This window comes from Bombus huntii, chromosome 7, assembly GCF_024542735.1.
Source record: "Bombus huntii isolate Logan2020A chromosome 7, iyBomHunt1.1, whole genome shotgun sequence".
NCBI classification, from domain to species: Eukaryota; Metazoa; Arthropoda; class Insecta; order Hymenoptera; family Apidae; genus Bombus; species Bombus huntii.
The window spans coordinates 2,631,500-2,647,939 of NC_066244.1; the positions used below are offsets into that span (position 1 = coordinate 2,631,500).

Below are 16,440 nucleotides of genomic sequence, written 5' to 3' on the forward strand. Positions count from 1 at the left end.
AACGCGGACTTCTTGCAGAGATTATGGAATCCTGACTATAGTTCGGGGCATAGCCACGAGTTAAGATCAACGATAAAGAGAAATAAGAGGCGTAATGTTCGTGTACGCGTTTAATCGAAGAACAATACTCGACACTGATCGCTCGGTTTCCCGTAAATAACGATCGGAGCACGTATACTTTGTACGCGATACTGAATTATTCTATTTTATGAATCATTATTTCCGACATTCCTGAGCGTTTCTGGTACAATGAAATACGACGAACGAAGCATTGTTTACCACGCTCCTTGAAGGCCGCGGCGGATCCTGACCGCCTTCGATGGCGTAAACATTAGCTCGCTCTATTATCGATGCAAATCCTCGGGAACAATTCCACTTGGTAGCGTGTTTCATATACTACGAACGAGTTAACTCATCGAGTATATTACATTGAACACCGCTAATCGAACCGGCGATCCAATCATTATTCAACCACAACGCGACCGAGCTACGAAATACCGTTCAAGATCTTGGACGATCGGAGGAAAATCGAAAGAATCGTCTATATACGGATGCGTTGTCGTTTGCCTCGATTGTATTATGTAAATATCCGGCTATTTTTGTTCTTGCCAGCCAGACAAGAAGACGCGCGCGTCTTGGATATCGCGCTATCGTGACTGATACCGAGGAGAAAGGAAAGAAGACGGTCTGTAGGCTACGTGGCAGAAGCGAAGAGGCAGAGGCAGCAATGTGCATGGCGTAGGCACGCGTTCCTCGTGCAGTGGCATTACGCATACAAGTTCGAAGACTTTATATGCGCCAACGATCCTCATCTACAGAGTCCCTATCCTTCGAGATCTTTCATTAACAACGCGCTCGCATTCGTACGATCGTGCACGCCAAGATAAATTATGAAAAGTTTCAACGATCGTTCGTTCGTTCGTTGGCTCTCGCCTCCCCCTCCCTCCATCTCCCCGTCAATTTTGATTTCGCTTATCTGACATCCTCGATTAACCCACGATTGCGAGGTCATACGTCGCAAAGAGGAGAAACGCGTCTGTTGGTTGGCTCGCGTTCGTTCCCAATGAAATTAAACGCACGTACTCGACTTCATAGTTTTTTCTAGCGCGCAACCGCGATTTAAATATTCATGGAAACGCGCGCCAGTGATTTATCTACGAGTTGATATTCAAAGAGGTACACGACGAGCTAGACCTTGCGCTCGATGCAAAAATTCGCGTTTTTCGATCGAACGGTATTGGCATACAAAGAAATCATCGGTTCGAGGACACCGCGAACAACGAGGTTCGATGCAGGTGCAGTTTCTACGACGAATTCCACGCGGTTGAATCAGCCCAGGTACTAAAATATCACGCGGTCGCTTTCGACTCGAACTAATCTCGAAACGAACCGGTGATCGCGAAATATTGCAAAATATCGACGTTACGACGACGCGAATCTCGGCAGAGGAATTCGCAACGATTCACACGAGAAACGTGACTGGACAAGGACACCGGATCTACGAATTTCGTGCAGGTAATCGCGAACCTTCCGTGATCGGTTCGATTCTCTCAAAGCGGCAGACGGACCCCGTTTCGTTTCCTCGGCAGCTAATATACAATGCAAACGCGCTCGAAAATGCGCGATTAAATTCACCTTCGGTTTAGGTCTCACCCTGAATTGGCAAGGCTCACGAAAAGATCAGGTGTCGCGTCTTTAACTCGCCCAGGGAATGCGTAAAAAATCGTACGCGGTCTCGTCTCCCGTTCCTCGGGGCAAATTGAGGGGCAAATTGATTTTCTCGACGCGAAATCTTCCAGCGACCTTTATTGTCGACACGTAGTAGCTTGTCCGCAAAACATCCGATGGAATTCAAGCGGCACGCAGTTTTAATTAGCGGCGACAAACAGATGAGTCGCGTCTCGTATTAATTAATAAACCGAGTTGGTTTTGGACTTCTGGAGAGGGGAAGCGTAGCGCGCGATGATTCACTCAGAAAGCGCTTTTCTCGAGATGGTTTACGCTACATAAGCGCCGTTTAAAACATCGCGTGTTCCCGACCAACAGTGGCCTGTCCGACGAAATAAAACTATCGCAAGGAATTCAGGTTACTCGGCAACGTACACACGTTCGCAAGCATCGCGACCGACCGCGAGAACTCTTTCGACGACCGATAAAAAGTTTGATCGAAAAATAGAAAAAAGAACGGTGGCAGGCCGAAATTGTATTTTTAATTAAAACCCGTTAATCCCACGGAAATGAGAGTCAGTTTCTGCGCGTGTAAGTGTTGTTGTAAGCACATGTTGTTAAATTACATGGACAAGGTTACGAAAGTAAGGTCCGATCTTCCTATCAGATTGACTCGCGTAGTCAGACCGCAGATATATCTTAAATTATTCGCGAAACACCGGCCGGCGCGGCGCGTCGTAGATCCTCGTTGACGAAAAATAAAAGATCAGCAAGCACGCTGGCTGAATGTGGTAGACGTCGTTGAGGCAAACGTATCAACGGCAGGTGCTCGATGCGAGCGAATTCTCTCGAGCAGCGTCTCACTGCCGTACGCGCACCTGGCTCAGAGATTTTGCAAGATTGCAGAGAGATGCCTGGACGAGCGGATGCGCGCCTTGTATTTTAATAGCGGTGGGTAGGTTTAGTGAAAAGGTGGGTAGAGGCGCGCAAACCAACGACAGGACGAAAGATTTATTCGTCTAGGACAGTTAGGTATGCACCGGTAACAACGTTTACGCGGACAGACGCGGTTACAGTTAGTCGCGAGAACGCGTTACCGGTACGCGTGCACCTCTGTGCTCCGGTGCTACCGAGTCAACACCATTCGGCCTAGACGAAACGGTATTTCGATATTTTTTCTACGCGAAAATTTAGCCAACTCTCCGGTGTTTCCGCGAATCTATCTGGAGCGACGACTACGTAATCTCGGTAAGCCGAGCGTTGCGTCGACATCCCGCTATCTCTACGTGCATCCGGCGCGGCATGGCGATCGCAATACACCCGATCGTGAACCTGTTGTGGCCTCGATAACACGCTTATGGCGAATTAGCGCGGTTTCCGTGAGTTTGTGCGTGAAAGCGAGATCGAGAAATCGATACCGACACCGAGCATTACGTTTACCGAGGCTGTATCAAAAGATTTCGAACCGGGATCCTCGTATATACGTTCCACTAACAAGTAGGAGAGAACACTTTCGTTCTCGCGTCGAATAAAATCAACGGTCCGATTTACTCCTGTTTCTAGCGTTTATCTAGGCGAACCGTTACACACCTCTGGAAAGATCGCTATCCTGCTTTCGTTAAGTGGCACAATGGGCGTACTCTGCGTGTAAAAACACACTTTTCCAGGAAATTAAATGCACGGCTTTCTCGGGCGAGCTTTATACTACTCGGTCTAGAAATGTACAGCGATCAATACACGCGGACAGCACGTCGCGACGTCGAGTTTTGTGGTGGAGATAATAGAATCGCGACGCCAAGAAGCAGGAAAAATTGGAGACGTCCGATAAGCCTTTTTAAATCCCTCGTGTCGTCGGTCAGATGGAGAAGGAAATGGGAAAGGACCTGCTATTAAACGGAAATGAAAGCAAGAGGCAGAAGAGCGGTCTTTCTCTCTCTTTCTCTCTGCCCCTCTTTCACGCGCGTTACCGTATCTAGTGCATGACAGCTGCCGGGGTTACTCAATCGAGGAAATATCAGGTTTCGTCTAGCTGGGAGCATTTCGCGATATACACTGCGAGACGCTTATGCGATTCGACGAGAGTGACAGTTCAAACTTTCGATACAGTATGTTTACCGTTGACAGTCTCCGCGTTATGCTTTTCAGATTTCCTTGATATGGAGATGGATCGACGCTCGCGGAAAATAACACCGATTCATCGACCTGCCGAATGGAACGTGACGGATCGTTGGTGCAACATCCGACCGTTTTAAAATTTTTTACTAGAACACCCGCTCGTTTCGGAGTAAGACGAACTTTATGAATTTTTGCCTACAACGATGAGTTCTCGAGCGAGTCGAACGTCCGGCGTATCTCCTAGGCCGATCTCGGAATAGCACGAAAACGCTGCGAGCGATGTACACACGTAAGACGCACGTGCGTAACGGGGCGTGTATAGTATACGTGTCGCTCGTCCAACGTTACATAGAACGCCATATCGACTACAACAGACGCAACGCGGTGCTTCCGCTTGTCGAATAAGAAGTCGCGTCATAGTCGGTGAATCGATTGAATTTAATAACCAAGTTGTACATTGTGTTCTAGAAAAAAAATCGAATGAAATGTATATTCGCGATTACGCGCCGTACGGTTTCTTGCTGATTCATTAACGCGTTTCAACGGTCAAAAAGTTTCAACGAGTTCGAGGAAACGTGTTGTAGAAGAACGTTCTACAAGCCAGCGCTGTGTGTCATCGAGAACAAATATGTACGTTGGTCGTAAAGAAACGTTTCTCTAAATATACATGTTCGCACTGTTTCTCCACTGTAGCCGCACGTCTACGGCGAATAACAATTTTCGATTCTACTCGATAAGTAAAAAATAAAGCATCGATGTTTCCGACGTATCTCACCTTCTCTTTATCCTTATCCTTTTCCGTTGCATCGTCCTTATCCTTGTCTTTATCCTCGGCCACGTCCGTGTGCGGCGCTATTCCATTGGTGGTAGGCTTCGTGTCGGTCTCTTCGATCCTTTCCAGCTTGCCATCGCCAGGTGCAGCGGCATCACCGACACCTCCTTCGGCGGGCAAACCCTCCTTCTTCGGAGTCGTCGTTATGTCCACGGACCTTCTGCTCTGTCTCGCACCCATCTTTCCTCTTTTTGCCTCTCTATCCCCTTCTGGCTCACCTGTCTCTCGTTCGCGCTTTCCGGATGCTGTGATCAGGTGTCGTGCGTCGAATAAAACTAACCTGCAATCAAGCGGCGAAAGTGAGCGAATCATCAAGAGCGATAATTCGTGTATGGGTTAGCGATCACTGATTTGAGGGAACACGATGCAGTTTATCGATGCGCGGCCCTTCGCATTTGAATATCACCAAAGTACAACGAAAGTAACGTTCGTATAACATTAGACCAAGTTTATCTCTTTCTCGCAGCAGAGTAATTTCTTAATTGGGAGCATGACGACATATTGGTTTCCTGGAATCGAGAGATAAGCGAGCGCGACTCACCGGTATCGTATCGAAATGCGGATAATGTCATACTCGATATATCGTTGTGATTTTCGTACAAGCAGACTTGTCGATTCGCGTTGCAGGTGCAACTCGAATCCTCGCGTCCAAGACCGACTTCGATAGCGCAACCTTCGTGCAAAGCTTTTTCGTTGCCATACACGGCTCGTGAAAGAAACCACAAGGCATACCAGCGATAATGAATAATATATGAACCCGTTGCACGAAAGACAAAGAGGAAAAAGAGAAAGAGCGTACAACAACGCGATACGCTTCGCGAGAGAAAGAAATTCCTCGCGAATGAAACGTCGAAGGTAATTGCGTTAAAGAATTCAACGAAATCTCTTCATCCGTTTGTTAGTTTCTGATATGATAATTTTTGAGTTGTGGTATCGAAAGGAAATCGCTTCGTCGGATAGAAAGGACAAAAAGCGCGAAGCAAGAGGCTCTCCGAACGAGCAGATCTCTCTAATTATCCTGCTAGAAAATAGGCTGCGAGCCGTTAAAAAGACAGGAACGTTGGTTAACGGTTCCGAGGTCGATTCGAAGCTTCTCTCACGGTAAAAGAGGAAGCGATCCGTTGTGTTCGAGCAAGGAGCGCGAAAAACTAGCACGCCGAGGCGAAGTCGAACACGAGACCAGGCGCATTCGTGTGTAAGACGCGTTTAAAGAGCACGTGGCGTGGCTACGCACCGCTGCCCGCCTCGCAGCTACGATGCGTAACGCATCTGCGGCCACGACTACCCGACCACCGGTTTATCCATTGTACCCAGACAGACCAAGATGAAAAATGATCGAGATCTCGACAAACGGATAAATTCGAGGTTCGTTTCGAATCTTTAGCATCGAAACATATGCTGATGACTTTTCGTTAAAAACGTAATGCAACGCAACGTTTCTAACGGTAACTCCGTGACTATCGACAAACACTTTACGGTAATCGACGCCACCGAGCGATTTCAAATCCGGGAAGGTAGAACGATCGATCGCGCGTCGCTAATGATAAACGATAATTCAAGTTTTACTAAAGCAAAGGTAACACGGCTCGAACTGCGCGCGTATCGTTGTCATTCAATAATAGCATTTGTCTGTGGTAGCCTATTCGCGGTACATTGCACTTTCCAGTTGCGTTCCACGGACCGACCACGCTTGCGCTAATGCGTTAGAAGCTAGTCATCTTTCATGTACCGGGTGATGATCCGATATCGACGAGGCTACTCAAAACAGAGACGGAAAAAATTCCTGGAAGAAAGGCAGGATATCGACAGTGTTTTTCAATCTGAATTATCTATCGTCCATACCTATCAATAGCTTCGAGTTTATGTAGCGAAGAAGTTTTTACCATCGCCGTTATCTTCACGTAACGGAATAATGATTCACAATAGAGATCCCTGTAAACTGTCGAAACATTCTCACACTCATCGATACCGAATTTTCCGAACAAATTGGAGTACGCAACGTACAAAGCACAGGTTCGCTGGATCGAAGAAAATACTATTAAAAGTTTCGCTTCATCCATGGAATTCATATTAATAATTCCATGAATCCATGGAATTACGACAAGCGGTTATCGAGGCGAACGTTACTCGGTCTCTTTCAAAGGAAATTCGGTCCCACGAATAAAAGAATTTTCGACGACTTTCCTCGCCGCTCCGAGAATTCCTGTTACGAAATATCAACAAGCAAGGAAACCGTTCCGAGAAAAAGGAAGCGCTTAATTAGTCTCGATCATACATTAGACAGCAGGAAGAAACTCGACAAATATTTATGTTGTTTCATCTCTACCGAGTGTAGCGAGCATATGCAACTACGGGGCACCCACGATGGTATGTCGGTAAAAAATAGATTTAGTGTGGCTAAAGTACATCGAAAGTGGAGCGTTGGAGAGGTCAAAACACGTGTCGAACTATCGTATGCTCGTGGGAAGCATGGAATCATCCCACAGGAAAAATAGCCTTTCCTCTCATAACTCACTCTCGTACCTACTACGATTTATCTCTCGCTGACGTTCCTATATTTAGTATATCGCCGGTTGCAAACTGCATCGTCAGATAACACCTAGTACCCGTTCTCCGTTTCATTCGATGACAGCCAAAAAATCACCCTACGTATCTGTCTTTTCTTGGCATATTATTCCACGGCACAGCTGTAACGATCCCTAACCGCTTCGCATCGGAACACAAAATATCTCACCGTACAGTGTCGTTTATGTGACGCCTTGGACAAGATATCTCGCATATATTTTCATTAGAACGCGAAATGTCTCGTCCAACGACTAGCATAAAATTCAATTCGTAAGACACTGCGTTTGTGAATGTGAAATGGATTAGAAATGTTAAACGAAGGAAATGTTCTGTTTCTGTAAACAAGTGATCTTATTTTTCTGTAGTATGAGATAATTCAAGGCAAGGTATTGTATATAATGTTACATTACGATGACCGATAAACGACATTCAGCCGTAAACATTAAAATGCGAGATATTTCGTTCAAAGCATCGCATGAACGATATTGCGTCGCTAGATATTTCGCCCAGTCTTATGTAAACAACACGACATGACAAGATATCTCATCCAACGCGTATCATGAACGACATCGCATTGCGAGATATTTCGTCCAGCGAAACGAAAAGAATACTGAAGGTGTACCAGTCACGATGCGTAAAACGTAGTAGAGCCAAGCAGATAGTAGGAACGCGAAAGGAAGTCGGCCGCCATCGAAACCACTTATTTCATCGATTCACGCTTCAAATACCGGTTCAACGACTCACTACGGTAAGTATTGTTTTTCTGGAAACAAGGCAAAACAGCCAAGGGAATCGTGTCATATCTCTGAATCATGAAACGATCCGACACTTAATAAAACGCGATATCCTATCTATCACACGCCATTTGTAATGTATTTTTATTTGCAAAATACCAAGTTCCATGCAAACGTACTTTTCTGTTGCGTCACCCGTAGATTTCGACCGAGAGCGGGGAAGAGAGAGAGAAAGAGAATATCGATTTCGATGTCAACCTCCGAATTAATTATCGATTCATTGCGAGCGAATAGTAAAAAATAAAACACGTACTGAGATTTCTTTCTGCAGATCCGCTCAATAGATTAATAGGCACATTCAGAGGTCACTGCCGTCGAACTATTAAGGCCTGAACGACGATGTCACGCCAAGACCGCGTTGGTCAACGTATGGGAAACTAAATTCCAACGGTATATATACACTTTGGAACGATGCTAATGAGACAATGTCTACGACGTTTATGCTATTTCAACGATATTACTGTCGCCGTAGTGTCCTCGCTTTCGATCGCTGTTACAAAACAAGCGCACGTTCCAAACTGTATCTACACGATTCGACGAAACGCTGGGAACGCCGAATTCTTGAGAAACGATAACGATAACATTTTCAGCGTATTTACATAGTGACTCAGAAAATTGTTCCACGAGCGTCCGGTTAATCGCTGATCAAACGCACTTTCACATTTCACGGGTCGTTAAGATATCCGCGTTAGAACATGAAACACGTTTGTAAACGCGATCGTACAACGATCCCGCGATCGTCCCGATTAACGCAACGTGCTGTATTAAATCAAGGACACTGCATCGAAGGCTCGCGCGCGAGTTTTACAAACTTGTCGAACGTGGTACTCGACCAACACACAATCACATCCGTTGAGTCATTAACGGCAAAAAAAAACGCATATCAGTCCAACGAAAAAAAGAAAGAAAAAAGAAAAAAAAGGAGAAAAAGGGAAATTCCTTTTCCCTTGTCGCACGAGAGTACGTGCGTGCGAGAGCACGATGCAGGCTTGATTCCCACGGAGTAACGGGCCGGGGGCAACGCCGCATAAACAGCGTACACCCAATCAATCGTCCATTATTTTCACAAGGCGAACACGCCTAATACTCGTGACGCGGGGATGTTAGGTGAATAATTTGTCGTCGAAAAAAGCACATCTGCTCGGGCCACTGTTCTCGAAATTGAGAATTACGAGTGTGCCGAGAGAATGAAGCGACGTCGTCGTCCCGTATTCAGGCGCGTGTCCCGCATGCGTGAACGGATCTGGCGCGGCGCACGTGCGTGCGTACGGGAACTGCAGCCGATGAAAATCGCCGTGATCGTCGTAAAGAGCAAACAGGAAAGCTCAGCCTATGTACGCGCGGGATGGAGGCAAAGGTGGGGCAGGCCAGGACACGGGGTACACCCGGCTGGAGTGGGCTTAAAAATACACACATATCCGGAGTAGTACGTGGATCTATTTTTGATCGGGGCGCACGCCGCGTGTGCACCCTTCGCTCGTGTAAACACCAAGCGGTCCTGGCCCGACAAGGGTGAAAGTCCCTGGAAGCTGAATCCAAAAATCTCGTGTAAACACCGAGAGATAGGGAACGCAAGGATAAGAATGCCGAGAGGATAACGCGAGTAAACTTTCCTAACGTATGAAAAAACTGACGCGGTACAGTCGAAAAAGAAAGATAGGACGCTTTCGGTTCGAAGCACGCTACAGTTTCGGTACCGCTTCGACCCATCGATCAACATTTTCAACAGGAACAATGGAAACAGATGGAGAAAAAATATCAGAGACGAAAAGGAAGAGAAGAGGAGAGTTTTCGGTCGAAAACCGGTCGAGTTGTAAAGAGCGTTTCAAAAGCACTCCGACGTGGCGTTGCGCGTCTGCCTAAGCAGTCGGAACAGCTCTTTTCTTCGTTCTTGTAAACGAGAGAAAGGCAGATGTAGAGGCAAGTTAACGACCCGTTATCGCATGGATGGCGTGGACTCGCCACTGCTGAAACTGGTTGTCGTCGATCATAGCGATGCAAGCAGAGAAAAAGGCAGCGCAGGGGACACGGAGGGACAATAATACGTGGCAAATCGCAAAACATCCACAAAGCCGAGCATTGGCCGATATACGCCAATCGCCTAAATCTAAATCTAATGAATTACCTATGGGACGAATATGACGAGATCATGGAACCCGAAGGGAAACAACGGACCACGGAGTATGGAGGAGCGACTGGTCTGCTAGTCGGATCAGCATTTTCTCGGCCTTTCTCCACCGGCTGCCATTCCCCGAGCAACAACAATCGCTTCCGTGGAAGCCTTGACTGCGTTTTAAATGCATGGCAGGTAGAGGCCTGCTATGCAAAATCAGCACAAAGCAGAAAGAGAGAGAGAGAGAGAGAGACAGAGAGAGAGAGAGAGAGAGAGAGAAGGGGAGAAATACTGTAGGTAGACAGACACGTCGCCTCTGTTTAAGGCACCCGGCTTGCCAAGAACGTATCTCCTTTCTATCCTTCTCCTTCTCCTTTACCATGGTAACAGCAAACGCTAAATCTGCGAGAGCGGACGAAGCATTCTGTCCGTGTCGATTCTCTCAAGGGACACGAGGCCTGCCTTTTGAAAAAATTCCAATTTCTATGGGTCCTGCCCAGGGACTGACAAAAGTCCCCCACCGACCGAACAAACGTAGAAGCGGGACAGAAAACGGAATACCACGAGGCCAGGTCGATCGCGAGATTCCAATGGATCGTGCCCAGAGGGAAAGGTCACTGGTAGTCTCGAAATCGTGCGTATGGTCGATCGTTCGGGGGTTAATACCGGCCAAGTGGTGGGAGAAGGAATCAAGATGGCGTAACCGGCCGCTGCTCCCAACGATTCTTCAATCATGCAAATACGAATGTGCGGCTTTTCCGACCGATCGCTAAACGCCGATCGATGCGACGCAGGAGAAACATCGCGATACATGCGTCGAGAACTGGAAGCGAAACCGTTGGAGCGACTGAAATTGAAAGCCGGCTCCGCACGGCGCTCGCTATATCGATTGATGCTGCCCATTTTCAAAATGGCGCGGGGGTACACACACTCGAAATCCCGCTCGACGCGCGATCTTATATTTCTCGTTTCTTGACAGACACTAAGCGAAAGAAACATGACGACCGATGCGACGGCCGACCGATCGGAGCATATGGAGTCGACGAACGGAAAAGGCAGAAAGAACGGTGGGCATGTTAAATAGAAGACCGGTGCGGCGGCACGTATTGCGTACACGCGGAGAGACAAAATGTTTAGTGTATGGGGCGCGCACGGCCCGGCATATAACCAACGAAGGCGAGGAAACGACGAGCACTCGGGGTGGTTGGTACTCACCTCCGGTAGTCGAGGGCGACGTAAGTGGCGCGACGAGGCGAAACTTTTCTCGTGAAGGAGCGTCCCTCGCCAGTACTCTGCACAAGAAACACACTGGATATATTATTCCGAGAGGTAGAGGCGAGGTGGCGGCGACGGTGACGGTGGCGGGCGTGTAGCACGATGCGTGGCGTCTAGACAGACACGAGAGTACGAGAGGTGAAGAGAAGTAGCCGAGCACGATGGCAGAGACACACGAGGAAATGCTTGCTCGGTAGAAGCAAAGGGAAACGGAACACCGAAGTCGCCTACGGTCAGGCACAAACAGCAAGCAGAAGCTTTTAGCAGGAGCGCGTTCGCGAACTCATCCACTTGGCTCGGTAACGCGCGACCGACTGCCGAGAAGCGGAGGGGAAGCGGCGTCCGTCTGTCGGTCCGTCTGTCCGTCCGACCGTCTTTCTGTCACCAACGTATTGCTCGCTCGTTCGCTCTCGCTCGCTAGTAGCTCGCTCTTTCCTTCTTTTTCTCTCTCCCTCAAACGTGTGCGTGTACGTGTGTATGCGCGCGCGCGCGCGCCTTCACTCTTTCTTTCTTCCTTCCCCCTTTTCCTTTATCCTGTCCTTTCCTTTTCCTTCTCTTTCGTGCTCTTCTGCTTCGAAAATCTCTCCCGACGTTTTCTCGTAGCTCGTGCGCGTACAACACTTCAACTTCTAAACCACAAGTCGGTATTATGCACGTATCATCGGACCAACAACGATACAGCACCGGTTTCACCTTTCCAACGATTCAAACGGCGAAGAAGTCGTCGATGAACACGATAGACAGGCTTAATCGCGATGCGAAACTCACCCCAGGTACGATAGAAGCGTGACAAGGACGACCAATCGGCAGGCACAGGGCACAGGACGATAATCGCGAACCCCCGGACTACGTGAAGCCGCAGCTAACGATCGATCGTTTCACGTTTCCTCTCTCTGCTCCGATCTCTCGTCGATGATTCGTCTCGGTACCGCCGTTCCTTTGTTCCCGCCGAACGGAGTTTCGGCTGCGTTCGCGTACCTCCTCTCTCTCTTTGTCCCGAGGAAGTCGTGCGTGGGGAGGGCTCGACCAACGCGCACAAAATGGTAAAAATCGCCCAACGAACACCGCGTGTAACGATCTCTTTCTTCTTCGATTCTTCGTCGCGAGTACTTTTGATCCGCGCGAACGCGCGTGCTCAGCTCGTTATGTTCGCGTTTGCTACTCGAGTCCGCGTTAGCGTATACGTTCACTCTCGAACAACCGAGCGCCGCTTCGTTTTACTGCGCTCCGCACTGCTCGACGGTTAGAGAAAGAATGAGCTCCGGGATAGACGGGAGGCAGGAACGTATCGGCTGAGCCCGGCACCCCGGGACTCGGTTCGGATGGTGGCAGCCCTGCCTCGAGCTCGCTAAGAACATCGGGGTATGGGGGGTTCGACTCCAGGGCGGGGTCCTGTCACGGAGGGCTCCCTATCTCCAACCACGGCCAACGTTTCACTCCACAATAGAATTTACACATTTTCAGGGTCAACTCTTTCCCCCGTAGCCAAAGTACTCCCTCGAAAATTCACCGATTCTCGATCGCTCGCTAATAGACGTCATTCAATCGCGATATATGAACTTTTTTCGACGGAGCTTTTCTAACGACCAGATACGCGGACTGAGGTGTTTGGATATGGGCAGTGGTACTCGGTGAACGACCTACCGTAACGCCGTTTCGACCGAATTTAACAAGTGGGAGGAAATCGATTCGCGAAAGTCAAGCGACAACCGAAGAATCGCGAATTCGTACGATTAAACGAATGGCACGTCGCTCACAGTATACTATACCACGCGATCCTTCTTATCGTCTTCCTTTTTTTTCTTTTTTCCCCCAAAGCAATTAGAGTCGTAAGTCGTAAGATTATCCGTAGAGGTGCCGCTGTCTCATAATCTCCAGCGATTGTAGCGCATTCTACCTGGAAATCGTTGGTTGTTTATAGACAACTACGGTGGTCGTTCGAGCGAAACAAAATACGCGTATACCTGCTGCCGTTGCTCTCGCCTACAACTACGACTACGACTACGAAGCCGCCTTTCGCCTGTCGTCGCAGTGACTAATGCGAAAAGCGGCACCAGAGGAACGCTCTCGACACCGACATCGACCACTCTCGACCCGAGCCCAACAAGTTAGATAACAATTCGCCGCGTCCGGAATTTAGGAATTCCGACTAGACACCGGCAGGCCAAACGTTCAACTCTCTCTCTCTCTGGTCCTTCAGAGACTTCGATGCGTCGCGACCCGTCGCTTTTCCACAACGAGCACGTAAAATCCCTGCCCCCCGCGGTTCCTCGACGCAGCTATGTCGTCGCATCGATTTCCGAACGACGCGACCACCCATACCGTCTGGCGAACTTTGAAATCACGCGGATATTTATCGATTTCCCCGTACGCCGCGACGTGCCAGCTACGCGAAACCGACCACGGTCCGAAGAAAAGCTAATCCCTGCGCGGTATGCGTAAGCCCCGATCCGTCTCAATTCGCGACAATCTATGCCTCCGTGTTTCGTTCAGCGGATATCGGTTATCGATGACCAGTCCTCCGGGCTCTAGGTATCGAATTCTTCAGTGTGCATACTACTGTATACGCTCATTGACTCGATGCAACCGAGCATTCCGTGTCGAGGACACTTTTGTACACGTCAAACAATAACCGGATAAACGCTTTCTTTTCCACAAAGGAGAACCTAATTGTCCATTTCGATCTTTTCGACCTCGAGCTGCCGATAAATACGGGGCCGAAATATTCGAGCAACGATCCACGACAGAGATGGTGGCAAAACGCGCGATAAGGAACGAGAAAAGATATACGTAATTTGTCGAACGGTTCTAGAACCGACCGCGAGGTTACTCACTCGAAACGAGGAAACCGTAACGCTACGAATTGCTCGTAACGATGCCGGTCCGATCGGAGCGTTGCTGCTGTTGCCGCGAGTTAATAGGCAGAAGCGATCACGCTATAGACAAGGTAATATCGCGCGGAAGGTATTCGCGTTGAAACCACTCCGAATGACATAACGGGTAGCGCGGAGATATTCGGCTATACATATATTCTCAGACCGGAATATAATGGCTTTCCTCGAATTAATGGAAATCGATTTTAGGAGCGCGCACGGTTGCCCGAATGCAGCTTCCTATTAGAGCGCAATCTGACGTGCGCGGGGCACGCCAACAAATAATTAAAATCTATCTTCCGGTATCGGCCGATCCTACGCTTTTCGTTAATCGAACAACCCAGTGGTACCGACGATGTCATCGCCGAATAATAAATTCGATTAACGACACGACCCGAATAATCCCACTTGTCCGAATACTCTACTTAGCGTTTATTATCTCCTCGATCGGATGAATTACCTTTCTTTTTCTCTTCTCAACATTGGCCCGTTCGTCTCATCGAACGAATAAAGAACGCAACGATCTGTCACGACATCACCGCCGCTGATAATTGGCATTGCTTCCAAGCCGAAGAGAGACCTCGCTACGAAACACATTAACCCAATTAGAGACGCGACAATGACGAATCACAGTTTCCAGAATGATATCCTTATCGACGAACAATGTGCCCGTGGTCGGTTGAACGTCGTCACGAGATTTCTTTGATCTCCGGGCCTGTTCCCAAGGCGATCGTTTTCTCCATGAATGGTCACCGTGCTTAAACGGCTAGTACGCCCGTTAAGTAAAGAGCAGCGAATCTTTCATCGTCAGTTCCTTTTCATTTCTTCGCTCCTTTTAACTCCGGCGAGCTATTACCGCAACGTTTGCGCTCTGAAAATCGTTGAACGCGAAGGCGCGCTCCTAACTGATTCTCCGTGGCGATGTTAACAACGTCGCTCGACACGCGTTAATTCGCCGCGACGAGAAACTCTTGGCCGGCACGGCGGATGCGTCTCTGCGAGCTCTCGGGTCTTCGAGAATGCGCGGAAAAATAAAATAACGACACCCGGCATCGAGAGTATGCAAAAAGAGGCGGAGAGAGTGGCTATCGACGGATGCTAGCCATTCTTTCGTGGCGGCAGGAAATGAAAACCGGCTCTCTCTAAGGAGACTCGACAACGGTACACCGGCGAGCATATGGCGAACGGAGAAGCGATTTCCATGATACGCGACGATAATGCCGCGTGTCTACGTGTACGCGAGATTGCGCGTACGCTCTATCGATTATAGTGCTTACGAAGAATTGCGCTGCTTCGGAGAACACAGTCGTTTCCTTCGCGGCAACGTATACCGAAAGTACGAACTTCGAACCAACGATATTCTTCACTTATTAACGACCTCTTTGTGTGGGAGCTTTCTCCTACACGGTCTCCTAAACGGAAGCAGCCAAGAAGAAAGGAAAAAAGGAAGAGTAGGCCGCGCCGCATTTCCGACCGAAATGCACGAGGAACGTTAGCCTTTGTGTCTTGACTGGGACCACTATTATACCTCTTAAATTAATAAAGTAGCAGCTAATGGTCGTGGAGTAAACGTTCTCGTAATTCGTTCCTTCCTGAACATAGAGAACATAGTTCGTTTCTAAAACTTTTACGAAAAAGATAAATCTTTTAGACACGGGGAAAAAGATTGGAAAAAGAAAGCACTTGATTAACATGGGGGGTCCAAATCGTGGTGCGTAGATATTCCAAGAATACTTCGGTGAAAGCAGCGCGCGACGAAACGTCCGAAATGTATAGTGAACGTTCGACGAGCGAAGGAATACGCTGCCTTCCAGCGGAAAAAGGCGACTCCGGGAGCTGCGTACGAATATAGCGTGTAATAGACGGTGTTGATTCTCCTATACGGCACGTTCATTGCCGGAAACGGAAGCTCCACCTTAGTCGCTGACTACGACAACGTTTGTGTGAACGTACTACTCGAAGAATGTCGCGTACTGACGTACATACATACTTGAAAATCCGATCGTCTATCGAGCTTTGACGTACATATATACATATATATACTTACGTCGAGTCACGAACTGTTTCGATCTCACTTCGATTAATCGCGACAATCTGACAATTCCGAGGATAAGATTACTCGGATAGAAGATTTAGTTTAGCTGTTAATCGAAGCATTACGCGATCGTGTCGATGCGTTCAACCTTCCGACGAACGAGTTCAACG

General features: G+C 48.3%; 1 protein-coding gene across 8 annotated transcripts in view; it reads right to left on the minus strand.

Annotated features, from left to right (window-relative positions):
- The window catches only part of LOC126867577 (uncharacterized), a 61,586-nt gene that overhangs the window by 26,326 nt on the left and 18,820 nt on the right, over window positions 1-16,440 (minus strand). The window contains exons 1-3 of one of the 8 annotated variants that reach the window (XM_050622221.1): window positions 12,131-12,630; window positions 11,303-11,379; window positions 4,559-4,895 (exon numbers count right to left, since the gene is read on the minus strand). In XM_050622221.1, coding sequence (XP_050478178.1) covers window positions 4,559-4,795 — 237 coding nt within the window. In that variant the 5' untranslated portion in view covers window positions 4,796-4,895; window positions 11,303-11,379; window positions 12,131-12,630. Of the gene's footprint in view, window positions 1-4,558; window positions 4,896-11,302; window positions 12,098-12,130; window positions 12,632-16,440 lie in introns of those variants that run through there. The other 7 variants (XM_050622220.1, XM_050622222.1, XM_050622219.1 and 4 more) reach the window with 7 other exon arrangements.